At 53.3% G+C, this 26471-nt stretch overlaps 1 protein-coding gene across 1 annotated transcript in view; it reads left to right on the forward strand.

The window, feature by feature from the left end:
• Nucleotides 1-26471, forward strand: part of RNF43 (ring finger protein 43) — a gene marked incomplete at its 5' end in the record, with an annotated part of 27045 nt that extends 574 nt beyond the window's left edge. The window contains 8 exons of the mRNA XM_027668990.1: nucleotides 6601-6723; nucleotides 11810-11884; nucleotides 13258-13389; nucleotides 13900-14001; nucleotides 14626-14781; nucleotides 15302-15404; nucleotides 15815-17344; nucleotides 23317-26471. Of these exons, the coding sequence (XP_027524791.1) occupies nucleotides 6601-6723; nucleotides 11810-11884; nucleotides 13258-13389; nucleotides 13900-14001; nucleotides 14626-14781; nucleotides 15302-15404; nucleotides 15815-17344; nucleotides 23317-23360 (2265 nt within the window). The remainder of the gene's footprint in view (nucleotides 1-6600; nucleotides 6724-11809; nucleotides 11885-13257; nucleotides 13390-13899; nucleotides 14002-14625; nucleotides 14782-15301; nucleotides 15405-15814; nucleotides 17345-23316) is intronic.

Genomic DNA, 26471 nt, shown 5'->3' on the forward strand with positions numbered 1-26471 from the left:
GGCTTTGCCCCGGGCTCCCTCCTCCATCCCGAGCCCACCTCCTGCCTCTGGCTTTGCCCTGGGCTCACTCCTCCATCCCGAGCCCACCTCCTGCCTCTGGCTTTGCCCTGGGCTCACTCCTCCATTCCAAGCCCATCTCCTGCCTTTGGCCTTGCCCTGGGCTCCCTCCTCCATTCCAAGCCCATCTCTTGCCTGTGGCTTTGCCCCGGGCTCCCTCTTCCATCCCGAGCCCACCTCCAGCCTGTGGCTTTGCCCCGGGCTCCCTCCTCCATTCGAAGCCCATCTCCTGCCTGTGGCTTTGCCCTGGGCTCCCTCCTCCAAGCCCATCTCCCTCCTGCATCTTTCTCCTGGGGAGCACAGCTCCATGTGCAATCCTAACAAGTGTTTCACTCATGACCAGGTAAAGCTTCCCTGGACCATTGCTGCTTTCTCCAGAAAAGGAGTTTAGGTCCATGTCAGGGCCCTGCAATCTCCAGGCACTCATGGAGGTAACGCTGCTGCTGAGCTTCACCTTCAGGAGAGTTCTGGAGAATTCCTTAGCCCACATGAACCTCTGCAGAGCCCTCTGCTCTCCTTCCAGGAGCAGTTCAGCCCTCCTGGAGATGTGTGATGCTTCAGAAGATGTTGTGGCCTGATTTGTCCCCAGAAGAATTCCCTTGTCAGTCTTTGCTCTTCTAGATCTTCTTTCTCCTTTCTAGATGAGCAGGAATGCTCTTTCTGGCATCTACTTTCAAGGCTTTAACTTTGAAACCCATTGAGACTGAGGAAAAGTACCCCCATAATCTGGGTTTGGGTGAGTCTTTGTGTATGGCCCATCACTGCAGAGCTGCTTTCAGGGTCAGAGCTGTCTCCTGCTTGACAGATGAGTTGTGGAAGTCCTCCTATGTCTGTACCACCCCTGAGCTGGTGCCAGGGGACAGTAGAGCTTTGTGCTTGGAGTGGTCGGAGGGATGCGTTGGGCTTGCTGGGCTGTCTGTACAGCTTGGACTTTACCAGTGTGTTGAGGGTTGTTGAGGGACAAGACTTTGTGTGAGTCCTGTGGAGCAGCTTTAACCTCCAAACCTCTGTCAGCACAGAGCAGAGGGTCACGTGTAAGAGGGTCAGTGCCACTCAGTGGCAGCATCTCCCAGAGTGGGGACAGGCTGAGCCCTCTGAGGTGTGTGAGGTGAACAGGTCAGCATGGCTTGGATGCTCTCCATGGATTTCGAGTCCAGACTGCCTGCAGTGTGCTCGGAGGCAGAGGAGCGTGAGCTGTTCTCCCGTGACTTGGGCCAGCTTGCCTTTACTTTCATTTAGTGGTGTGAGTCAGGGCTGACCAGAGAACCTCCCGTGCCTTTGATACTCCAAAATGGATGTGTGGACCAGACAGAGACGGTTTAACCAGACGTCGTGGTGGAACTTGGCCAAAGATTTCCTTGTGTGCCCGTACAACCCTCGTGGTGGCTGGGCCAGCAGGAGTGGCACCACTGCCCTTGTGTGGGACCTCTCTGCCCACAAGAGAGCAAACTTCAGCAGAGCTGAAGTGGGGTGGGTATCAGAGTTTCTCCAACTCCATGGCCATGCTTGTGCAAATAGAATCACAGAATCATTCAGGTTGGAAAAGCCCTCCAAACCATGGAGTCCACCCTGTTCCCAATTCCCACCTTGTCCCCCAGCCCAGAGCACTGAGTGCCACGTCCAGTCCTGCCTGTGGACACCTCCAGGGATGGGGACTCCACAACCTCCCTGGGCAGCCCCTTACAATGACTGAGAACCCTTTCAATGAGGAAATTCCTCCTGATGTCCAACCTGACCCTCTCCTGGCACAGCTTGAGGCCATTTCCCCTCATCCTGTCCTTTGTTCCCTGAGAGCAGAGCCCGACCCCCCCCAGCTCCCCCCTTCTGTTGCAGAGAGCAACAGAAAAGATCCAGACTTCACCTAAACCATCTAACCCTGCACATCCCTCTTGGGTTCAGCACTCCTCTTTGTTGGTCACCAACTTAGTAATGAAAAGGAGGCAGAAACACAGTCACTGATTGATTAGGGACTGATTTGTTGTATCAAACCCTCAGGCACTGCTGACCCTTGAGACAAGCCAAAGGTGGTGAAGCTCATGAGCACATGTAAGGGCACAGGCACAGGAGTATTGCACTGGCACCCTGTAGGTCCTTTGTCTCCTCTCCCGCCTCTGGCCACTCCTTCAGGGGACTCGGATGGTTGTCTGAGCTGTTTGCACGTTGAGATAGGACCTGAGTCTCTCTAAGAATAATGCATTTGTTATCAGTGAACGTGTTTGTCTGTGACTCACATGTGGGTAAGGTGTGTTTGCTCTTATAACAGCTCTTGAAACTTCATGTAGGTACATTAAAAAGCCCCATATCCTGATCCCCAAGCTTCATGCCCAGGAGTCATGGAAGTGGCAATTTGTCCTCGGGCCCCTTGAAACATTCTGCCATTCTCTTCCTTTTCCAAACAGCCATTTCCATCTTTTTCATGGTTGACATCCACTCCATCTCCCTGCCTTGTCCCTCCTCATCCTCCCATGTCCCTCCAGCAGTGTCCCAGAGCACTTTTCAGCTCTGGTCCCCTGGCAGCATCTCCCATACCTGTGGTAGTGTCCTGTCATTCCTGCTGCTGTGTCTGGGGGTAGAGAGGATTGATCTTGGTGTCAGAGGGGCTATGTTCAGCTGACAGAGCTGGAGAGTTAAGATAAACTGGGAAGAGCCTCTCTTTTCCAGGAATAAAGGCATCCACACAGCGTGAATCACAGAATCATTGAGGTTGGAAAAGCCCTCCAGGATCATTGAGTCCACCCTGTTCCCAATCCCCACCTTGTCCCCCAGCCCAGAGCACTGAGTGCCACCTCCAGTCCTTCCTTGGACATCCCCAGGGCTGGGGACTCCACCACCTCCCTGGGCAGCCCCTGCCAGTGCCTGACCACCCTTTCCATGGAGAAATTCCTCCTGATGTCCAACCTGATCCTCCCCTGGCACAGTTTGAGGCCATTTCCCCTTGTCCTGTCCCTTGTTCCCTGGGAGCAGAGCCCGACCCCCCCCGGCTTCCCCCTCCTGTCAGGCTGAGATTTGGGGAAGACCAAGGGAGGAAGATCTGGTGACTGGGGTGTCCCTGTGGCTCTGTGAACCATCACCCTCCTCTTCCAAAGCCCTGTTAGTTCTTCCCTTCTCTTCATTATCCTGGGTTTTTTACCCGGCTCTTTTTTTTTTGGCTGGGAAGTCAGGATTATCAGTCTCCCATCCCCTGCATCGCTCTCAACCTCTGCAAATTCAGTTTGGTATTTGCTATCTGCATTTTTTTCTGGGATTGTGGTCCATGTAGTGATGAGTTATCTCAGTTTAGTCCAGGATTTTTCTTGAGCCCTTTGGTAAACACTCCCTTGTCCCATTCTCTTCCTCTCTTTTCCATGCCAACCTTTTGGGTTGGTTATAACACTTTTCCTGCCACTTCAGATCAAATCAAATTTTGACTCATCCCCCATGAAGGAAGGGTGGGAAATGCTCTGAGTTCCCTTGCAGAGAAAACTGAGGACTTTCCCCGTGTCCTTTTTCAGCCCTTATCCCTGAGGTCTCCTTGGCAAACAGAAAGGGGAACAGAAATTTTTAAAGGGTTCTTGGGGGGGAAAAAAAGCACAAATAATCTCTTTTCTATGGGCATGATTGATTCAGTGAGAATTAATAGGCTCAGACTGGAGCAAAACTGTCTCCAGTGAGGTGTTGGAACGTACTTTGCAGTGTGGAGGAGAAGGGAGCCCTGGAGTGGGTGAGGAGTCTCCCTTTCTGGAGGTCTTGAAAACAGGTTGAGCAAGTGTCTCTCAGGAATGTTTTAGGTCTGGCTGATCCTGCCTTCGGGCAGCAAAGAGGGCGAGGTGACCTCTCAGGGTCATCTTTCTTTTTCTGCTGTTTTATACCTGAAGGCCCCAAGTGGGGATCTGGCACCTCTCCATGCCTGGTTCCCCAGGACCTCTCCTTGTGTTTCTGCTGCTCAATGTAACCTGTGAGTGATTCTGGGACAGGCTGGTGTGAAGGCAGTGGGTCTGGTGGGAATAAAAGTGGGAAAGGTGGCAAGGAGAAGTTAGAAAAGGGAAAATTAGTATTTTAGAAGCGGTGGTGTGGACAGAAAAGGTAGAAAATAGAGATGCCATAGAGTAAGGAAACAAGAAAACTAAAAGGTGGTAGCAAGAACATCGGGGTGGGGAGGAGCTCTGCACCCTGCTGAGGGGGTGACAGGAAGGATGTGGTGACAGAGACAGATGCAGTGACAAAGCCAGGGGGTCACGGGCCTCATTCACAGTGTCTCAGAAGCAGGGCCGGGGCCAGAGCTGCAGGGCTGGATCAGCCAAGGCTGGGTCCAAACCCTGCCAGCTAATCCCGACCCACCACTGGGATTGCAGGAGCCTGTGCAGAGCCAGGCAGGGATCGTCCTGGGAGGGCAGTGCTGTGACTTCCACCAGGGAAGCCCCAGCTGCAGCAGCACTGTGGGGTCCAGCAGAATGCCCACCTAGGTCCTTCTGCCGATCGAGAGCCCATGGGATTGGGATCAGGATCGAGATCAGGATGGGATCAGGATGGGATCAGGACAGCGGTGGGATTTAGACAACGCGCATGAGACCTCTTTAATTTTGGGTATGAACATACCCCCTCTCTCCAGTGACTGGATTTTGGCTGTCCCTTGTCTCCTAGATCAGATAAGCTTCTGTCAGGAGAGGTCTCCCCTTGGCTGTGGCAGTGGGTGCTGCAGAGGTCCCCAACCCACCATGGAGGGAGGGATGCTCTTCCTGCAAAACCCTTCCCTCCTGCAGTGCCTGAGCCCATCTGCAAACCCTGGGACCAGGAGGGAGAGAGGGATCCTGACTCTGCAGCCAGGGCCACCCACGGGGCACGAGTCCTCTGCATTGAGGAATCACTTAATATTTGTTTTTCCACGTCATCCATAGATTTTTTTTCGAGTCTTCTCTTGTCCTGTGAGCACGATGTGCAGCCAGGATCCCTCACCCAAGGGGCAGGGCCAGTGGAGTGCCAAGAAAATGCTGTTCTAGGATGGCCACAGTAAGAGCCAGGCCTTGCTGCTGGAGGAGTTGCACCAAATGGGAAGAGGAGATGGTGGGAAGAGGGGTCTGGAGCAGAGACAAGTGGAGTGTGAGGTGGATGGTGCCTGTGTCCCCCTGAGCTGCCCCTGGTCACCTTTGCAGGTGCTCAGGAAGGCACCCGGGCCCAGGCTCCAGCAGGATCAGTGTCTGGTGAGGGATCCAGCATGGAATAACGAGAGGCCACTGCTCTGTCACAGCTCCATGCACAGCTGCCCACGTGGGAAGGGTCTCGGCTGCAGGGATCAGCATTCCTCAGCAGGTCTTCTCCAGATTTATCACCTGGATTCCCCCCCAGAAGAGCCACCAGCATTTTATATCTGCTCTCCACACTCGTTTGGAGCTGCCAGGAGCCTGACTTCTTGCTCATATTTATCATTTTATCATTAATCATGGAATCATGGAATGGTTTAGGTTGGAAGGGACCTTAAAGGTCATCTTGTTCCAACTCCTGCCATGGGCAGGGACACCTTCCACTAGACCAGGTTGCTCCAACCTGGCCTTAAACACTTCCAGGGCACTTGGATGCTGTGCTGGTGTTGGTGGGCACAGCGCCTGTCAGTGCTCCAGGGAAACAGGGGGTTATTTGGGAGCCTTTCCTGGGCACTTCCAAGCCATAACAGATTGCATTTCTTCCCTGAAAACCTGGATTTCCAGAGTTTATGATGCTTGGGCTTGGTACAATTGCACTCTCTCTGGTGTCCTTGAGTCTGAAGTCACAGAATCCCAGAATGGTTTGGGTTGGAAGGGACCTTAAAGATCATCCAGTTCCACCTCATGCCATGAACAGGGCCACCTTCCACTAGACCAGTTTTGACAAAAGGATATGAACTTTAAAATATTTTCATTTTCACTGAAATCATTCACTTTCACTTTTGTTTTAAGCAGTTACAGAGGTGATTAGGAGTTGGATACAAACCCACAACCACAGACATTTGCACTAGACGTTTGAACTAGCTGGTCTTTAAGGTCCCTTCCAACCCAAACTATGCTGAGATTTTAGGATTTTATGATTTTAACTTGCTTTTATGGCTTTGTAAGACCTGTTCTTGTTTTGATGCCCAAGACTTGGTGCTTTGGGACTAACCCTCCAAAGCAAACAAAGGCAGCACTGAACAGGCTGCCCAGGGAGGGGGTGGAGTCTCCCTCACGGGGGATATTCCAGACCCCTCTGGACACAATCCTGTGCCCTGTGCTCTGGGATGACCCTGCTGGAGCAGGGAGGTGGGACCAGTGACCCACTGTGGTCCCTTCCAACCTGACCCATTCTGTGACTCTTGAGTGCAGTTTGGGATAGGAACTCCACCTTTCTCTGGGGCATTTTCCTTGTGAACCAAAACTTGGACAGTGACCTGGTTTTTGTGGCATTCAGAGCCTTGCTGGCTCAGGCAGGGCCATGGGATGTAGCAGGGTGGTGATGCCCAGTGCAAGGGGGTCCTACACCTCTGGGTGGGTCCAGAGGGTTTGCAGGGTGGGCTTGAGCCCCAAGGTCTGAGTCTCCTTTGCTTTTGTCCCACAGTCCCACCCGCTGTCCCTGTGCAACACCAGTGAGGATGAACACACTGAGTCAGGATTCATCACCATCGTCAAGCTGGAACAGCCAGACCGGGATCCCAACCCCTGCCTGTCCCTGGCTAACAAGGTGAGTCCCAAAATGCCCTGAATGGCACCAACCTGGGAAGTGAAACCTGTGGTGCAGCAAAGAGGAGGGTGAGAGGAGGCAGCAAGGTGGGAAAGAGCTGTTGGAAAGTAGAGAAAAGGACCAGGACAGAGCAGGGTCCTTGGCAGAAGGGGTCCTTTGGGAGAGATGCTGTGCCAGCCATCCCCAACACCCATCCTTCCATCTTTTGGACTGCCTGGCTTTTTAAAAGGTGTGAAATTCCCCCTGATCCCACCATCCCTTGTGCTTTACTTCCCAGCAGCCTCGTACCACTCCAGTTTTGCTCAATGGCCTGTGGAGGGATTTGTGTTTCTCTGTGTCCTCTGTCCCGTGGGAATACACAGACACAGAAAACATCCTCTGTGCCTCTGTCTTCAAAAATAATCCTGTAACACTTCACTGGATGAGGCACAAGAAGAATGAGGGCTGAGAAATGAGGCAAAAGCAGACCAGTGAACTAGTGGTGGGTCATAACTCATGAACAGTTCGGGCCCCTGGGAGATCTCAGAGCTCTTTGGATTGGGTACCTCAGTGAAGCAGCAGTTCCTGTGCCAAAAGCTGAGCCCACTGATCCAATTCTCTGGTAATAAGGAAGTCAGGTAGGAACGAGGGTCATTTTAAGCCTTAAAATCTGTGTGTCTCTGATAAAGCTGCACCAATAAGGCAAACATTGGCTTTTCTTTTGATTGTGTCTGTACTGAATGTTGGACTATTTTCCACAAGCATTGTACAAACGTGAAGACCCCCTTTTTGGCTTTACCTGGATTGTATTCAGGAGGTGCCATCTGGTTGCCTGCTCCATGCTGGGATTGACATGGTGGGGATGGGGACAGGATCCTTTTCCATGCTCCCTGTGGCTCAGCTCAAGAGGGAAGGCAACAATCTCTTGCTCCTGCCCAGCAGGGTTTGATTCACAGAGGCTGTGGCAGCAAAACCAAGCAAAGGGATGTGATTCCATGATGGATTTGCCACCCCAGGTCTGTTCCCCCCAGCTGTGTGGGCAGCCAGGCAGCAGTGCCCATCCCTCTCTGGGTTGCTCAGCCTGATTTTGGTTGGCTGCTGCTCTGGAGCTGGTGGCAGCAGTTGGCATAAGAGTTATGGACATGCTGTCAGTCCCTACACACCTGGAAAATGTCCTGGTCCCACCTGTGGGTGTAGTGATGCAGGAGGGTGGTGGGATAAAGAGGGAGCCCAAGGGCTTCCAGTGCAGCTTGTGACTCAGGAGTGAGGGCTGTGCAGGTGCCCCAGGCAGCACAGCTGGGGGCTCCAGCTCTCCTGTGTCCATCCAGACGTGACCATCATGTTAAAGTGGTCCCAGGCTGCCACATGGATGCCCCAGGATGCAGGGAATGGGGGAGGAATGGCTGTTTGGTCAGTGCAGCTGCTGGGGGGGCTTGTGAACAGGAGGGAGGAGCAGCTGCAAAGACTCAACTTCCACTTCAGAACCTAAGAGGTTTAAAAACTTAGGGCCAGGATTTGAGCAACCTGGTCTAGTGGAAGGTGTTCCCTGCCCATGGCAGGGCGTTGGAATGAAATGAGCTTTAAGGCCCCACCCAACCCAAACCATTCTGTGATTCAAACTTTTTTGCTGGTTTTGACCTTCATCTTTGAGACTGATCACAGCACTGGAAGTGCCAGTGTGTTACTGAGTCCTGGAGTCAGCTCAGGAAGGCTGGCACAGGGAGGACAAGGCATGGGGCATTGCTGCACTGTGGTCATCCACCTTGATCCCTTCTCCAGGACCACTAACCCTCCAAAGCAAGCAAACCCCTCAGTTCATTGCCGTGTTCATAACTCGACAGAGGGACAGTTCCCTGGCCATCAGTCATCATTGCTCCATTACCAGAGCCAAATCCAACACTGGAGTTTGAGATCCAGCTGAATATGACACTGGATGCAATCCTGCAGGTATTCCTGCTCCAGGATCTCTCCTAGGGAGACTCACAGCTCTTCTCCCACAAATAAGAGTAGTTTAGCCATGAAATACAGCAGATGGCCATATCCCCTGGCTCTGCCTTGTGTCTTGATTACTCCACTCCCTGCAGTTCCTGTCTGGCTGCTTCTCCATCCTCCTGAAGCTTCTGCCAAGCTCCTTCCCTCCAACATCACTCCGATCAGAGAATCACAGAAAGGTTGAGGTTGGAAGGGACCTTAAAGGTCATCTCATTCCAACCCCCCCACCGTGGGCAGGAATACCAGGATCTGTTCCTCAAAATCCCTGGACCGTTCCCCTCCTCAGGAGCAGGGATGTAGCTGTGGGATGTGGCTGGTTCTTGCTGGAGCAGGAGCCTCGTTTCCCTGGCATGTGCGTCTTGTGGCAGAGCTTTGCATGTGGAATTGCAGCACTATATCAATGATGACAAAAATAGCCATGTGCAGAGTGTTATCATAACCTCTGCTTCAGCTGTCACCCAGCCAAGCCTGCACACAGCCAGCCCGGCACGAGGAGAGCTCCACCAGCCACCTGAGGCTCTTCTCTGCTCCCTAAATTCAATCCCTGCTTCAGCATCCAAAGCTAAAACCAGCAGGGAAGGCGTCTGGGGAGAGGAAGACATGGAAAATACCACTGGGATCAAAGGGATTTATTTTTCTTTCTGATGCATCATTTATAATTTTGTTTGTTTGTTTGTTTTCTGAGTGGACCGTTGGTTGCAAGTCTGGTTGACAGAAAGCTGTCAGCTGTTGCTGAAAGCTCTGAAATCATCCTGTAAATATATATTTGCACCAAAAGTGTTTTGGTCCTCAAAGAGGAGGTTGGCAGTGCCCTGTGGCTGAAGGGACCCAGCACAGGGACAGCAAACACTCAGAAAATGATTGCAGCAAGCAGGTTGTGAATGGATGGAACAGAATCATACAGAATCATGGAATATCCTGAGTTAGAAAGGACTCACAAGGATCATCCACTCCAACTCCTGGCCCTGCACAGACACCCCAACAATCCCACCCTGTCCCTGAGAGTATCAGCCAAACCCTCCCTGAGCTCTGGCAGCCTTGGGGCTGTGCCCACTGCCCTGGGGAGCCTGGGCAGTGCCCAACCAGCCTCTGGGGGAAGAACCTTTTCCTGAATTCCAACCTGACCCTCCCCAGCTGCAGCTGTTCCCTGAGTCCTGTCACTGGTCACCAGAAGTTGTGTCCTTTGCAACAGGAGTCAGAAAGGTGTTGGGAACAGTCACTTGTCCAGTCTCAGTTGTTCGTTGCCCCGTTGTTGGTGTCTTTAGCAGGATAAAATCTGTGTAGAGCTGTTTGTTCATCAAAGCCTGACTGGCTCCAACAGGTAGAAGTCAATCCCTGAAGGTCCTCTTCAGTGCTGGCAAACAATGAGGATTGTTTGATCCCAGGCAGGTCCCCAGTCTCTGATCCCTGCTCTGAGTTGAGCCTTGATCCCACTTTTCCAGCTTCCCTATCTGGTACAGCAAACCCACGAGTGTCAAATCCTATCAGCAGCTCAGAGCCTTCAACCCCTGTGACCTTCCTGACCATCTTCACCTCCACTCTTGTCCCTGTCCTGTCTCCAGACACACCCTCTGGGTGCCCCCAGCTTCTCCCCCACGAGGGGTGTGGAGGTGACCAGTGTTGTGAGCGTGATTGTCCAGCTCTGCTCTGCTCTGGGGTGGCCTCACCTGCAAAATTGAGGCAGTTTGGGGGGACACAATATCAGAAAGTAATGAAGCCATTAGAGAGTGTCCAAAGAAGGGCAGTGAAGATGGGGAAGGGCCTTGATTTGAAGCCGTGTGAGGATACTGAGGGCACTTGAGGAGACAGGGGAGACCTCACTGCAGTTACAGCTTCCTGGGCAGGGGCAGAGGAGGGGCAGGGACTGAGCTCTGCTCTGGGGGGACCAGGGACAGCAGCCAGGGAATGGCTGGAGCTGTGTCAGGGCAGGCTCAGGTTGGATCTCAGCCAAAGGTTCTTCCCCCAGAGGCTGGTTGGGCACTGCCCAGGCTCCCCAGGGCAGTGGGCACAGCCCCAAGGCTGCCAGAGCTCAGGGAGGGTTTGGCTGATCCTCTGGGGCACAGGGGGTGACTCTTGGGTCTGGGCCTGTGCAGGGCTGAGGGTTGGACTCCATGATCCTTGGGGGTCCCTTCCAGCTCAGCACATTCTGTGACTGTGTGACTGTGTGAGGGATGGAGCAGATCCCGCTCAGCTGCTGCTCTCCGTGCCGGGAATGCCCCATCCCTGGGCCCAGCCAGCTCCCTGTGTTTGATATTGCAGCTGGGAAGCAGCAGCTCTGACCTCTGGCCCCCGAGCTGGGGTTTGGCCCTGCAGAGGGTGAACTGCTCCCTGTTTGCACAGGCTCGAGACGCAGGATCAAAGGGCTCCGCGTGAGTAAGAGCAGCCCAGCCCTGCGTTCTGGTCACGTTCCATCTCCTCAGGCTGCCTCTGCCTGCCCAGAGGGCTCCCAGGGCCGGCTGGAAGGAGATGGGTGACCCCACGAGGTCCCCAGGCAGTGAGCTTTACCTCACCAGGGTGGCATGTGTGCTCAGCTGGGTGGGTCTCTGAGCTGAGCTGTGGAAAGCCATCCCGCTCCTCATCCGAGAGCAGATCTGCAGCCCGGGCACTGCCTGAGCTGCTCCCTGAGGAGTGCAGGGACAGGGACCAGGGAGAGCAGCGTGTGTGGGAGTCAGGCCCTCAGGCAGCCCAGGGCCATCCAAAGGAGGGCACTGAAGATGCCCCACGGGTGAGAGGTGAGACGTGGAGGATTCTGCTGTCCTGGGGTGGGAAGGTTGTGTAGGTCAACAGATCCCTCCCCAGCAAATCCAGCTCTGAAGCAAAGGGGCACATGGCACGGGCAGCTGGGGAATGTTTAGGTTTGTGTCCTGCTGTGATTGCAAGGCCACCAACTAATTCATCTCCACAACCATAGGGAGAAGGAGCCCCAGAGCTCTGGCAGGAGCGGACACTGCAGCCCGACACAAGCACAGGAATCAAAGTGTAAATGGTTTCCTCAGTCTAAGCAGGTGCTTCTTTCCCTGCAAAGAACCTGGGAGGCAGACATGGATCCAAATGGCAGGTGTTGACACAGGGGACAGTGCAGAGTGTCCTCTGAAGCTTCTGTTGTTTTGGACAGGCGAAGCTGGCGGGGGAGCGTGGAGCCCGTGCGATCCTTTTCGACATTACTGACGATGAAAGTGCTGCTGATCAGGTACAGACCCCATTAATACTCTCAGCTAAACCACAGTGCTCCTGTCCCATCCAAAATGTGTCCATCAGGACCCACCAGCAGAAAGTCCCGGGTCCCAGCTGGTGTTGGATGTTGGCTCTTACCCCACTCGCCCATGAAGAGTTGATTCCTCTTTCCTTCACTCCAGGGCACATCCACACTCTCAGAGGACATTATCTGGTCAGTTGAGCTTTTCTGCTAGGAGCTGGATGCTTCCTCTTGGGAAGTCATGGATTTCCTAATTTCATCTACTCCAGACAGCCCAGTTTACCTCCAGGGAAAGGTGACTTCTCAAGTTTTCAAGCCCAAGTCACAGCCCTCCCTGCAACACTCTTGGTGCAGGTTTAGAGACCTCCAAAGGTCCCTTTCCCCAGCATTGCTGTCATCTCTGGAATGGAATCAGTTCCCTATCCAAATATTCCAGGGATAATGAAAAGCATCCAGCATTTGACTGAGGACAGACAGGGGAGCTGGTGCCTGAGCTTATCCAAACTCTGGGCTGACTCCTTGCTGGATCCATCCCTCCTGGCTCTTTTATGCACTTACAGATTAATTTCTGATGCCAGAGAAAGGCAGCAGCGAGTGCAGATCCATGAGGTGACTCCAGGGTTGCTCAGATCCCAGTCTCTGATCCCTCTGAGCCTCTGATCCCACTTTCCCAGCTTCCCCATGTGCAATACCAAAGCCAAGAGTGGCAACTCTCATCAACTCAGACCCTGCAGCCTCCGTGGTCTTCATGACCATCTGCGCCTCCACTCACATCCCTGTCCCCAGACCCAGGCACCCAACTCTGGGTGCCCCCAGGCCCCCCCAGGGCATGGGAAGTGGTCAGTGGGTCCAATGACCACCCTGGTCCAGTCCAGGTCAGTCTGGAGGGGAGCAGGCTTGGACACTTGCTGAGCCAGCCCATGCCAGTATGACCAGGAACAACCAGAATGTCCTCAGGGAGGAGGGGAACTGGATGGGTCTCACAGGAAGAGCAGAGGAAGCATTTCTGTGGGAAGGCAGCACTTGGCAGCACCGTTGGCGGTTCCCACAGGGAAGAGGAGACACCAAGAACTTTTGCACAGGGGCTTGAAGAGGAGCTCAAGAGACACTAGGCAGCGTCCAGTTGGGCATGAGGAGTCACCAGCAGGGAAAATTGAGTATTTTCCCAATGCTGGAGAGTTGGTACAAGAGGAGAAGCTTCAATCTAATTCATATTCATCCTAGAGAGACAGTACAGATCTGGGGGAGCAGTCAGTCTCTGAAGTGTGTGCAAGAAGCATCCGGAGGATCAGACATGCCTGGGGGACCAGGATTGTCCTTTTCCAGGCTGTTCTGGACCAGCTCTGACTGTGTTTGTTCCTTTGCAGCTGAGGAAGCCCAGAGGTCTGAGCCAGCCTGTGGTTCTGATCAGGGGCCACGACGCCGAGCAGCTCATGAGCGTCGTGAACAAGAACAGAGAGGCCCATGTGAAGATAGAGGTCAAGGAGCCACCAGCCTGGGTGAGACACACACCATTCCCACTGCCTCCCACATCCTCCCTCCCAAGCCACAGCACAGGGCTTTCCCAGAGCTGCTGAGCTTTGCTCCCAAGGGACAGAGATCAGAGCCCTTGGCAGGAGCTGTCTGTAGCATTCAGATGACCTGCTGCAAATAAAGGCTCAAAAGCACTTTCAGCTTATTTAGTGTCTTTTGCTTCAACGCCACGAGTGAGGTGAGGGGGTTCTCTGTCTCTTCAGGGGAGACCAGGCCTTGGTTTTCTCATCTTATGCTGCCTTAGACCGTGGCACTGGGGGAGCTGAGATGCTGCAAGGCAGAGATTTTCCATTCTTGGTGAGATGCCCAAAAAAAAGGCCGAACCCTTTTTTCCTTTTCCTGTAAAGAGCAATGAGGTAGAGTTTGGCCTTGTGTTCAAAGGCTGATGGGCCAGAAGAGATTGGGAGTCCCCTGCCAAACCTCTTATCCCCAAGTCTGCCACACAAGAGTAATTTCTCTCCTGTTTTATCCAACAGCCAGACTACGACGTGTGGATCCTCCTCACGGTGGTCAGCACTGTGGTCGTCATCGTTTTGATTTTCGTTGTCCGCACAAAGTGCCAACTGAACAGGACTCAGGTAGGGACCCCCTGGAGCAACAGGAATACACAAAAGGCAGGAACAGACATTGTTTGGGAATTGGGGAAATGGGCAGACAGTGGGGGGACAAGGGGGAATGACTTCAATGGGATATTGGGAAGGAATCCTTCCCTGTGAGGGTGGGGAGGCCCTGGCACAGGTGGCCCAGAGAAGCTGTGGCTGCCCCATCCCTGGAAGTGTCCAAGGCCAGGTTGGATGGGGCTTGGAGCAACCTGGGACAGTGGAAGGTGTCCCTGCCCATGGCAGGGGGTTGGAACAAGATGAGTTTTAAGGTCCCTTCCAACCCAAACCATTTGGTGATTCTGTGGTTCTATGGTTTAATATTTTTTAATAGAAATTAAGAAATTTCTAATCATCTTCCCGGAGTCAGATGTATTTTCCTATATGAGAATATCCCGTGTTTCCCGTAGAGAGACAATCCTTTGGGGCTCAAAAACTCAGCACTGCTGAGTGATTTTGAATGTCCAGAGCCAGCCATCTCCTGCTGGTGACAAGTCAGGTTAGACAGAAAGCCACCTCTGGAAATGAATGAAATCCCCAAATTCCTGATAACCCCATTTTGGAAAGGGAAGGCCTGTCCTGAAAGCCTCCCCTGTCTCTCAGGACTCCGTGCAGCAGCAGACCCTGCAGGCCATCGGGCAGTTGGCCACGCGCCGGTACCAGCCCCGGTGCCGCCCGGCGTCGCGGTGGGACTCGGCCAGCAGCTGCAGCTCCGCCCCAGTCTGTGCCATCTGCCTGGAGGAGTTCAGCGAGGGCCAGGTAGGATGTGGGCAGGGCTGCTGGGCAACCACAGCTCCAAAATTCCCGGGTGGGATTGGTGGTAGGAGCTGAGCGTGGCAAGAGCGGGAGGCCCTGGTGATATTTCCTTTTGCAGCTCCTGAGGGCTGGGAAAGGGCCAGCATCCATGGAGTCTGCCTGCCCCTTGGCCAAAGAGCCCTGTCTCTGCTGGAGTCACTCAGATCTCCTGAGGCACATCTCCAGCTCTTGGGTAAAATGTCCATAAAACATCCGTGTTGAAACAACAGGATAAAAGTGGGGTTTGCTGCTCCAGAGTACCCGGCCTGAAACCTCCCTGTTCCCAAGGGCTTTCACCTCTCTGGACATTTACACCCCAGAGCAGAACCTGAGCTACTGCACAGCCTCCTCTGTGCACAGCTGGGCTGCAGATCCCTCACTCCTAGACATCTTTCCATCCTGCAAGGCTCACTTCCATCAAGAAGGACTCATCCAGGTCCTGGAACATGGTTCTCATTGCTCATACTGCTCCTCTTCTCTCTAGGAACTGCGGATCATCTCGTGCTCCCACGAGTTCCATCGGGAGTGCGTTGACCCTTGGCTGCAGCAACACCACACGTGTCCCCTTTGCATGTTCAATATTCTTGGTAGGGCTCAGACACAGCGTTTTCTGGGCAGGCACAGGGTTGGGTGCAGGGGTTGTGACCAGGAGCTCCAGGTACCCTTGGGTGATGCATCAGCAGCTCCACGTGTCCCTGTGCATGGAATGTACGGGATGGTGTGTCCGTGGAGGGGGGTCCCTGTGTGTGAGCCCCCCAGGGTACAGCAGGACACTGAGCTTGGGACCTGCACCAAGAAGAGGGGTTTCCAGTCTTGGGACCTGTGGGCAAGGGAGGGGGAAAGCAGGGAAAGCACTGAGTGTGCAGGACCATGGTGGCAGTGAGGAATTGTGGGACACGGCAGGATGTGACACTGTGGTGGGAGGGCAGTGGAGTTGGTGCCAGGGGTACAGCTGGGCTGTGGGACACATGCTGGATGCTCCCTTCTCTCTCCACAGCCAGAGACTCAACGGACCAGGCCATGGCCACCAGCTCCAGGCTGGCCCCTCAGGACATGGAGCCTGGACGGCGACTCCACCTTTTCCGCCAGCACCCAGGACATGCCCTTTACCACCTCCCACACCCGTATCCTCAGAGGAACCTCAGGAGCTTTCCCCCGGAGCCAACCCATGGCAACCCCTTCTTCCACTCCCCAGAGCTCTCCCAGGTGGATTTTGACACCATCCACTACATGCCCTACAGACCGGCCCCCTCCCTGCTCGCCTGCGGCCACACGTCCCCACTGGCCCCGGGCCTGCTGGGCCAGCAGCTCCCTGTGCCCTCGGCGTGTGGGCAGGTGCTGGCACCCCACAGGACGTGTTCCCTGCAGCCCCAGCCCCCCTGCCCCGGGCTCAAGGCAGCCCTGGCACAGAAGCAGCACCGCGCGCCCGCCCTGCGCCGGGGGGTGAGCCACGGGCACCAGCACAACAGCAGCGGCTCCGGGGAGAGTTACCTGACAGAGCACAGCGGGTACCTGGCGGACGGGCCGGGCAGCGACTCCAGCTCGGGGCCCTGCCACGGCTCCTCCAGCGACTCCATGTTGAACTGCACGGACGTCAGTCTGCAGGGCATCCACGGCAGCTGCTCCACATTCCGCAGCTCCCTGAGCAGCGACTACGATCCCTTCGTGTACTGCAGCTCCGAGGGCCCCGCCGCGGACCACGGCCAGGAGCCGCTGCGGCCGCCCAGGGAGAGGCGGCCCAGGTCCTTGGACCTCATGGTGCCCGGGGGAGCTGCTCCAGCCAAGCCCCAGGTGCTCAGCCACGTCCACTACCACCACCACCAGCACCACCACTACCGACGGGACACGGAGTGTCCCCCCGGACGCGCCGGGCAGGGGCCTGGGCCACGCAAACCCCGCTACTCTGGGACCAAGGTTGGCTTCCACGGGGCTCGGACACAAAAGAGGACTGAGAAGAGCCATCACTGCCAGCAGCCTCCGGAAAGCAGCGCTGTGCTGCAGGAGGCAGCTCTGGCAGGACAGCCAGCCTGTCCCCAGGAAGGCCGGGAGCCCCCTCATGCCCTCTCCACTTCTCCAAACAGGTTGGACTTCAGTGTAGATGCCAACAGACAGTTGGGAGCAGCTGGCACATCCCTTGCCCTGCTGCCTCCAAGACACAGCCTGCAGAGCCGGCATCACCGAAGGAAAAGAAAGTGTTCCCTGGAGCCCGACCCCGCTCTGCTGCCCAAGGACTCGGCCTTGCCCAAAGCCTGCGATACTCACCTTCCCCACGGCCATCCCAGTGGCTCCCGCTGCTCTCCCGAGGTCCAGCCCCTGATCCCAAGCGCTCCCCTGCCCAGTGGCTCCGGCTCCCGGCCGCTCTGGAAGTGTTTGGTGCCGCAGTCCAGCTCTGAGCTGAGGAAGCAGGAGGAGGGGGTGTCGGGACGGGAGGGAACCCGCCCGGTTCCTGCGGATTTCTCAGGGACAGGCACCCACAGGCACAGTCTGAGTCTCCACCTGCACTGCCCGTCCCAGCAGGGTGGGCAGGGTAAGTCTGCTGTGCTGCTCTCCTTGCAGGGAGCAGGTGAATGAGGGGGGTTTGCCGAAGGAGCTCTGGATGCCAGGACACCTGGTACCTTCCCCATGGAAGCACTGACAGCAGGAGCGTTTCAGGGCTCACCTGTCTGGAGATGGTGGCCTGAACAATGAGCAAGTGTGTTAATGAGTGCACCAAACCCTAAAATACTGCATATGAGAAATAAGGTGGCTAATTTTAACTAAACATCTCCAGCAGCTGGAGTATCTCCCAAAGGGAGGGATGGGACCACGTTTCTCAGTGTCCTCGCACCAGTCTGGGTGTCTTACTGGCAGAATCATTATCTTCAAGGCTTTTTGGGCTCCAGTTGTTCTAGCCAAGCCCAGTTAACTGCAGTCAGTGAGGAAGGAAGTGTGTGTGGCGGGTGGTAGTAGAACAGACTCAATGAGGTGATGGATTTGCACATCCCTCGTTTCTCACCTGCCTCTGTTGCGTGGGAGTTGCTTTTTAGTGTCTTTTGGAAATCAGATGTAATTAAAGTTTGGCCCTTTGCCTAACTGCTGCACATCTCTCACTGAGAGAGGGAAAATGCCTTTGAGTCGAGGCTCTTTGAAAGAACCTGAGTTTAGCTCCCAGGTCTTGCTCTCTCAGGTCCTCTGAACACAGCAACCTGCACGTCAGCCCGGGCAGGTGCCGGCTGGGAGCAGAGCCCGGCTCCCTTCCTCCCCCTGCCACTGACTCACTGCAGCTCCTCGGGCAAATCCTTTTGATTTCGATACCAAACACAGATCTGGCTGCCTAATTTCTCTTAAAACACTGGCCCTAAACTCGTGACTCACCGTGCCCATTGTGCCGCAGAGATAATCACTTCCTCCCCGTGCTCGTCTGTCCAGCCCCGCTCCACGCCCAGGCTCCCGGGGCAGCTCCAGCCGCGGGGGCAGCGGGGCAGGGGGGGCTGGATGGGCACGGGCCTGGCTCCCCGCGGCGCTCCGGCCTCCCAGACTCCCAGGAACAGATTTTTTTCCCAGGCACAGAAGTGCCTGACACCGCAGATGGGTGATCCGGGAGGCCCGCGGGGATGCTGCCGTTTGGAGAGATGAGGAGGCAGCAGCGCAGAGGTGCCTCTGGTTCACGGGTAGCTCTGAGTGCTGATGCCCTCCCGGGATCACAGCAGGGGCTTCCACGTGGAGAGAGCCCTCCTGGCTCAGGAAAAGCTGCTCAGGAGTTGCTTTGAGCTCCTACCTGAACCTGGGAGGCCTCCCCAAGCCCCCGGAGCAGGAGTCTGTGCACCTGAAGAGGGGTGCTGGGTGCCGCCTTGCCCAAGGCATTGCAAGGTCCACGCCTGTGAAATCTCTTTGGAGGTGGTCCCAGTGGCCTCAGTCTGTGCCCAACCTCCTTATGGCTCTCTGGCCCCCACCCAGAGCCAGTGCCAGCTGCTTTGCCGAGCACACCCAGCCTTCATTCTCTCTTGGAGCTGGAAGGACCAACGTGTTTGAAAGCACTGTGGCTCTATTTGACTGCAGTAGCTTCTGGGGATGCTTTCAGGACCAGCCAGAGATCAGAATCTCCTTGTAAGGCTGAGAAAATACATAGATTTAGGATTTAGCTTTATCAGGAACAGAGGGCAGAGCAGAAAGTTTGTGCAGGGCTTATGCAGAAAAGCCACCAGGCTGAAAACACGTTGGTTGACATAACACAACCTCTGAGTTATAATCACATTGGTGCTTTATCTTGGGAAAGGTGGAAATCAGTAGAGACCAAGTAAAGAGAGCAAAGAGCAATCTCAACAGACAGTCCCATGTAAGCAGGACACAAAACAAAGACAAGGAGACCAAGGAAGAAAGTCATCAGTGCCTCCAGATAAATGGCATAAGGCTAAAAATATAAATGGATGAATTAGAAAGCCCAGCTTTAAATTAAAGTTTTGACATAAACTCTTCAGAAACCCAGTTTAGAGGAAAAACAAAGAGCAGGACCCTGTAATTCCCAGGTGAAATTACAGAGAGGAGAAGAGTGTGTCTCTTCTGGTGGCATGGGAGGGACACTCTGTCCTAAGTCCAATGACAAGTGACACAAAAATCCCCAATTGCCCCTAAGTAGAAGGAGGGTGGCATTTGGGTTATAACATACTATGTCAGCACAGGGTGCAAAGAGGAGCCTACAGAGACATGAGAGTTTTTTAATAATAATTCTGAAAGAAGCAGTCAAACGACTAAGATGCTTTTGGGCACAGGGATCATTTAAAGCCCCAGAAAGGGCTGGCCAAGCAGCAGGGCAGAGAGGGCACTGGGAAGCTGTTCTTCCAGAGTCAAGGTGTGGTAAGACACACCACACAAGGAAATCAGGATGCCAAGCTAAGTGCAGAGCCATGGAGAGGCACACCAGGGAAGATTTCTGTGAACAGTTTGTGAAAAACAGAGAGACTATTAATGCAAACATTTCCAGCTCCATCAGAAGGGAGAAGGCTGCCTGAGGCTCTGCAGATCCAGGGAATAACACAGGTCTGAGGGATGTTCAAGGGCTGTAAGTGCAGGGAGAGCAGAACAAACTGAATTTATTACAATAATGATCAGCCTGGAAGCGCTCGGGGAGGTTCTCACCCTGCACAGGGCAGGGGCTACAGGATCCCTCATGAATCAGATCATCAGTTTGAGTGACTCTGAAATAAAGTGGAGAGTAACAAATTGCCAGGGGTACAGCTCACCCCCCGAGCATCCTGCAGGGCTCAAGCAGAGAGCTGATAAATCCTGAACGTGGCCTGCAATCTCTTATCCATGCCCAGAGCCAGAAGGAAGAGCTGGGGGCAATATCAGCTGGAAATAGCTGAAGCCACAGAATGATGAGCCTGACTTTCCAGCCAAGCAAATTGTGAAGAATTCAAATGGAGGGGCTGACTTGTAGGCACATGGCTGAATGTGAAAACCAGGGGAGGAGGCACCCCAGCTTCTGTAGGGAGAGATAACGCCTGGCACATCTTTTAGGGGAAGGAAGCTCTCAAAGGATAAAAGGGAAAGTGCTCTCATAGGTAAATAACTGGCTAGAAAATAGGAGACAAAGTGTGGACCAGACTTAATGGAGGGAAATTGCTCAGAGAAGGAGCAAAGTGGAGTTCTCCAACTGTCTGCACCTTCCAGCAAGCTCATAAATATCCTGGACAAGGAGAGGAGATAGCAAAGTGTGTAACAGATAAAGTCCATCAGGATGTCAGCATTAAAGCTGGATACAGAGTGTTACAGAGGGATCTCCTGCTGCTGAGCTGTGGGGGGCAGAGTGGTGGGGGAAATCCCATGGAAGTAGCACAAAACACCACACAAGCAGAGCCACTTCCGAGTAAAAATCAAATTATTATTAGGAGCTGGCTGGGCACTAAAGTGGGACAAGCAGAAAGTGCCTCTGTGCAGCTGCATAAGGCTGTGGTGAGCTCAGAGCTCCTGCACACCTCTGCTCAAAAAGGGAAATAGCAGGTTTGGGAGAAGGGCAGAGAGGGATGGCAGTGATGGGGGTTTCTGAGAAAACAAAGAATAGTGAGACTTTCATGTGGGAAAAAGGTGATTAGCAGAGGATATGAAAGAGAGGATATGAAATCAGGAAAGCAGGGGAGAAGGCAGATAAGAGGGACTCACTGGTGCTTAGAACAAAGTAATTGGTAGCATCAAACGGGAAACAGAAGCTTTAAAACACCCAAAAGGCAACACATGGTGTGTAGTGAAACTGGTGCTGGTTGCCCAGAGGATGTAAGTGCCAGGAGTAAAATGGATTTGAGAGCCCAGATCAAGAGCTGGCAAATGCAGAGATGCAAATACACCCCCCGGCTCAGGAAGTCCCTAAACCAGGGTTTCCAGAAGCTGCTGGTGCTGCTGTGGGATGCAGCAGCCTCCAGGTGTGTGCTTACCTCACCCAGCTGCCAGGTGAGGCTGAATCCTGATCCACAGCCCCTGGAGAGAAACTCCACTTGTGCAGGCAGTGCCATGCGCTGGCGTGGCAGGGAATGACGGGGCAGATGATCCCAGAGAGGCTCGGATGATCCTGGAGTTTGTGCTGCTTCCTCGAGCACCTCCACCAGCCTGTCTTGGTGGGGTTTGCATAAAGATACATCCCCGACTCCTCTCTTGCCTGAGAAACGACACCTGGGAGTTGTGCCAGTGGAGGATCAGTCCTTGAACAATGCTGGATGGATCCTTTTAAGGGAAGTCAGACAACTGGCAGGGAATTACAGCTAGATGGCTTCCTAAACCGCCCCAGCACGCCCGGATGGCAGCCCAGAACAGCCAGATTACTCCCAGCACAGGCTGATGAAATCTCTTGATTTCTCTCCCTGGGAAACCTCACCTCCTGCAGCACTCTGGGCGTTCTCCCCCTCCCTCTCCTGCTCATCCTCTCAGCCATTCCCTTTCATGTCACGTCTTTGATCTTTACCAGGGAGAGGGAAAGGGATTAGAGGTAGAAGAAGACCACCCTCAAAACCCCTGTGGTGTTACCAAGATGTGCTCCTCCAGGTCACTGCCCTGGATGGGTCTCCATGGCCAGTCCAGCAGCCAAGGTTCTCCCACCTCTCCTTTCCTTTTTAGCCTTCCTTTCTGTCTGTGTAACAGGGGACACTTACAGAGGCACAGCTTTCAGAAAATACTATAGTAATGCTATTGGAGGCTGAGGGGCATCTGATCACAGAGGGATTGAAGCTGGGAAGCTGCTGGAAGTGGCTTATTCCATGTACTGGTGACTCAAATCACAAATGTCCGATACCCTCAAACTCTGTCTTCAGGTATTTTGGCCATGCCTGCACACTTATGTTCATGTAAAACACCATGTACATTAATTTTCCCATGTCAATTAGCTACATTTTTCCAAGCAAAATCTTACTTGTTTGTTTTCTTCCCCTGTATTTATTTTTCAAGGCTCTGCTTCTACAACTGCTGATGTATAACCATCCAGGGTTTGCTGTGACTGTTGTGAAAAGTTGTTTTGAGTTGCTCTCTAGGAACCTCTAGATGGTCATTTGTTTCCTTTGGATCTCAGGAACACTCAGGAAAAGGGAAATGGGAAAAATAGTGCCTGTGTGCCTTTACTGGGCTATTCTGACCCTGTGTGAGAGCTCTGGGCAGGCTCAGACATTTGGTGTGGGTGACAAAAGGCAGTTGGAGAGAACACACTTGGAGAGAAAGGGACTGGCTGGAGCAGTGACTCAGGGTGCACTTTTTAGGCAGCCCTTGAGTTGAATGGTTCAAAATAAGCTGCTGAGCATTTCCCTGTCAATAATTCACCCAGGCAGAGGGGGCTGGTGAAGAGCCTGAGCTTGGTTGGGACTCAGAAGGAATTTGTGCAACCTCTTGAACACTGTGAAACTTGGGCCATCCCTGTCTTGCATCACTCACTCTGCTTTTGTTGTCTGGAGTTTCTGGTGCACCCTGGAAGGTGCTGCCTGGCTCTGTGTGATATGAATGAGTGTTATTTTATGTTCCTAATAATTTTTCAATCAGCTGTACAAACATCAGAAAGCCTCAAAGGCAAGCACCCAGTTAGTGATGGGAGTCCTGGGGAGCACTGTGCCCTTAGCCTGCCTCTTCTGAAAGAGTAGCTTGATGTCTCAACTTTACATTTTATTGTACTTTACCTTAGAGGAATGAACTGGTTGGGAGATGGCCAGAAAATTCCCTCTGAAAAACTGGGAGAAACTTCATAGAATTATGGGCTATCCTGAGGTGGAAGGGACCCAAGGATCATCGAGTCCAACTCCTGGCCTTGTTCAGAACACCCCAACAATCCCACCCTGTGCCTGAGAGCATTGTCTAAACATGCTGTCGGGCTTGGGGCCATAACCACTGCCCTGGGGAGCCTGTTCCAGTGGCTTAGTGGCTTTTTTAGTGGCTTTCCCTGCAGCATCTGTTCTCCGTATTTGCAGGGTCAAGGCCCCAGCAGCTGCGGATCCCGGGAATGTTCAGCCAGGTGTAGCTGACACTTTTCTTTCTCCTTTTCTTTGAATGCAGGATCTGAAGAGGAGGTCCAGGATGTCCATGAACACTCAGTCTAATGAAACACTGGCCTGTTTGCTCCCTGGGAGCTGGAGTGGACACAGATGTTCAGCAGGAGGAGTTCACACCTCGCTCTCTGCACAGGACCGTGCGATGCCCGGCCCGGCCCCGCCAGACACAGACTGCAAACAGCAGTGGGGCACTTGTGGTCTCCTCACACGTCCCCACATTGCAACAGTCCCACAAACAGAGCTGTGCTCTCCAGGCCCCCTTCTCTGAAGGCACAGGCAGCCCGTGGTCACCCTGTGGCACCTCTGCGTGGGCTGGGCAGAGGCACCAGCAGGAGAGCTCAGCGAGGGAGTGCAAGCTGCTATTTTGGCATGTTCATGCCACAGAAGGTTTTGCTGAACACTTCAAAAATAAACAAGCCTTCGAGACCAAAAGCTGCAGAAATGACTTTCTGTGGCCTGGTAGCTCCTGACTTCATTTCCTCACTTAGGTCAAAAGCCAGACTTCTCCAATTAAGTTTTCCATGCCTATTTCAGACACAGGAACAAGCTATTCTCCGTCTCACCGCTCACAGGTCTGCCCTGCAAGGTGCTGCTTCTGACTCCAGTGGAAACCAACAGCTCTCACCACTTCTGATCCCTCCAGTGCCCCTCAGCTGACGCTGTCTTGGCCATTCCCTGCATTTGGCAGCAGCAGGAGAGGTGAAGACACAGGGACAACATCAGCACTTCTGGGAAGGAGCTGGGTCAGACTCTTTCCATTGCAAAGAATCCACCCTCTCATCTGGCAATGTGAACAAGTCTCTCACTCACCCTCTAACTCCTCCACCCACCCTCAAACTAGGTGTCATGGCCAGCCCTGTTAAGAGCAACTCATTTTTTGAGTGTATTTCAAACCTGAGGTGTCCCCGTCACAGGAGTCATGGAAAATCCTTGAGTTCACGTGGTTCCTGCTGCTTCCTCTCTCACTGCCTCAAGACACAGCAAAAATTCCCAGCAGAAGCCTCCATAATAAATGCAGAGCAGGGCCCCATCCATCACCCAGCCTTATCTTCATATTTCTGAGACACCTGAAATGATCCTCTGAAGGGATTTTTCAGAATACCCTTCTGTCTTTTCCAACATTTTGATGATGCAGGGAGAAAAGTCGAGAAATCATCAGGCTCCAGTTTATTACTTTCCCACCCCCTCCCATTTGTGGAAGGTTTTGGGGGTTTTTTTGGATGCCACCAGTTCTTATTTCCTACGTCTCATAATTTGCAGACCTTCAAGTAAAATAAAACCTGCCAAATTCAAAACATCTAGAACCCAAACAGCTTCCAAACAGCAGGGAATTCCTGTTGAGCTCATTGCCCTAAATGATCAGTCAGGCCAAAGAATCAGATTCCCATGTGAAGTGCACATTTATATGGCACCAAGTGCTTCCAAGCACAGGGAAACACTGCTGGATACAACACTGGAGCTGAAGGTAACTCCTGACAGTTTGAAACCTGGGGTAGGAACAGGCTTCCCCATGTGCCCAGTGCTCAGCAACCCTCCTGTGTCTTCCTTTGAATCAGCAGCAGCTTCTCCAGCTCGAGAGAGAGCACACTGGTTATGCAGTCCCAGTTCAGGATAATTCTGCCTCTGCCTTCGTTTGTGGTGAGGAAAGCTTTTTATGGGGTTTGCTGCCCTTAATCCTTGGAAAAAAGGCATCTTTCTCCCAGCTGCTCATCAGCCCCTGACAGTCAGTGATCAGCCAATAGCACTGTTTCATTATTCCCTTGCTATTCCCTTCCCTGTCTCCTGTGACTGAGCCCCTGCAGGACCTTTCAGTGTAGAGAAGAAACGAATTTCTTTCATCAAAGAACCCACCAGAATTACATTTAAACCTTTCCAGGCTCTTCTTGCAGGCAGAAGACACGAGCTCAGATGTTTTCTCCCTTGCAGGGAAGTCAGTTTTCGACTAGAGGAAAATACCCAGGAGCAGATCCAGATTTGCCCTGTTTGGCTTCTTGTGGACTTTGTCCATGGCTTGTCTCAACCAGCTCCCCACGTCCTTGACCATCCTGGAGGGCTCAGAGGACTTCACAGAGGGGAGGGCCATGAAGTCAGGGTGCTCCCACTGTTCTCTTTAGGAGTCAAGAAGGCTGAGAGCTTCCAGGGATGCATTTCACTGCTCAAAGGAACAAGTGGGCTCTTTTGCAGTCAAAAGTCCTCCTCTCTTTTCCCTCCTTATCCCTAACTACACAAAGAATCTGCAGCAAGCCCCAAGCTTCTTGGGAGCACTAATGCACCCTCCACTCCCCACTGCAGTATTACCAGGGTGCCAGGGCAGTGCCTGCTTCCAAGTGTTTTCCTTTCCTGACCTTATGCTGCTGCTCCTTTTCATCTAGAAATGGCCCTGCTGGATGTTGTCCTGCTCTGTGGGCCTTGTTCAGCTGCAGGTCTGCCTTGGTGGGGGCCCAGGTGGGAGGAGAGGGGGGAACTCTCTGGGAAGGTGAGTTTTACGATCCTTTTCGGTAGATGGGTGACTGTCCTTGGCTGCCGGGAAGGGAAGAAGCAATATCTGAGAAAACAGGGAATGGCTCCTCACAGTTCCTGTACCTCTGGCTTCTGGGTGATGCTTTTGAGTGCTCAGTATGCATGGGCTCCATCATGGAATTTCTCCAGCATCCCAGCAGTGAAGCAGAGCTCATTTTCCTTTATTGCATCCAAGGCTGAAAATTGATGGAAACCAGAGCATCCCAAGGTCCCTCTGTCCCAACCGAAGGCCCAGCCCTTCCCCAGGGACCCCCTTTTTCCCAGGAGCTCCCACCCCCTGAGCTGGGATCCACGACTGGGCTGGCTGGACATCCCCCCTCCTACACAGATCCTTCAGATCCTTCGGAAATGTGAATATCAGTTTGTTTTGTTGTTGTTGCTTCTTGTTTAGTTTGTTTTTTTTGCTGAGTCTGTCCTGGCTCTCAGGGCTTGGGAATAAATTATGACCCAGGAAAAAAAAAAAAAAAAACCAAAAACAAAACCCAAAAAAACCCCACTGCAAAAACAATCCAAAAAAAAAAGGAAAATACGTTTTATATATATGCCAAACTGTGTATTTATGTCCGATCCACACAGAGATGTGTGAATATGCCGATGTGCTCAGAAATATATTTATTTACTAATATATTTATCCAGGTA

This window comes from Corapipo altera, unplaced genomic scaffold (assembly GCF_003945725.1).
Source record: "Corapipo altera isolate COAL_440 unplaced genomic scaffold, ASM394572v1 187, whole genome shotgun sequence".
Classification (NCBI taxonomy): Eukaryota; Metazoa; Chordata; class Aves; order Passeriformes; family Pipridae; genus Corapipo; species Corapipo altera.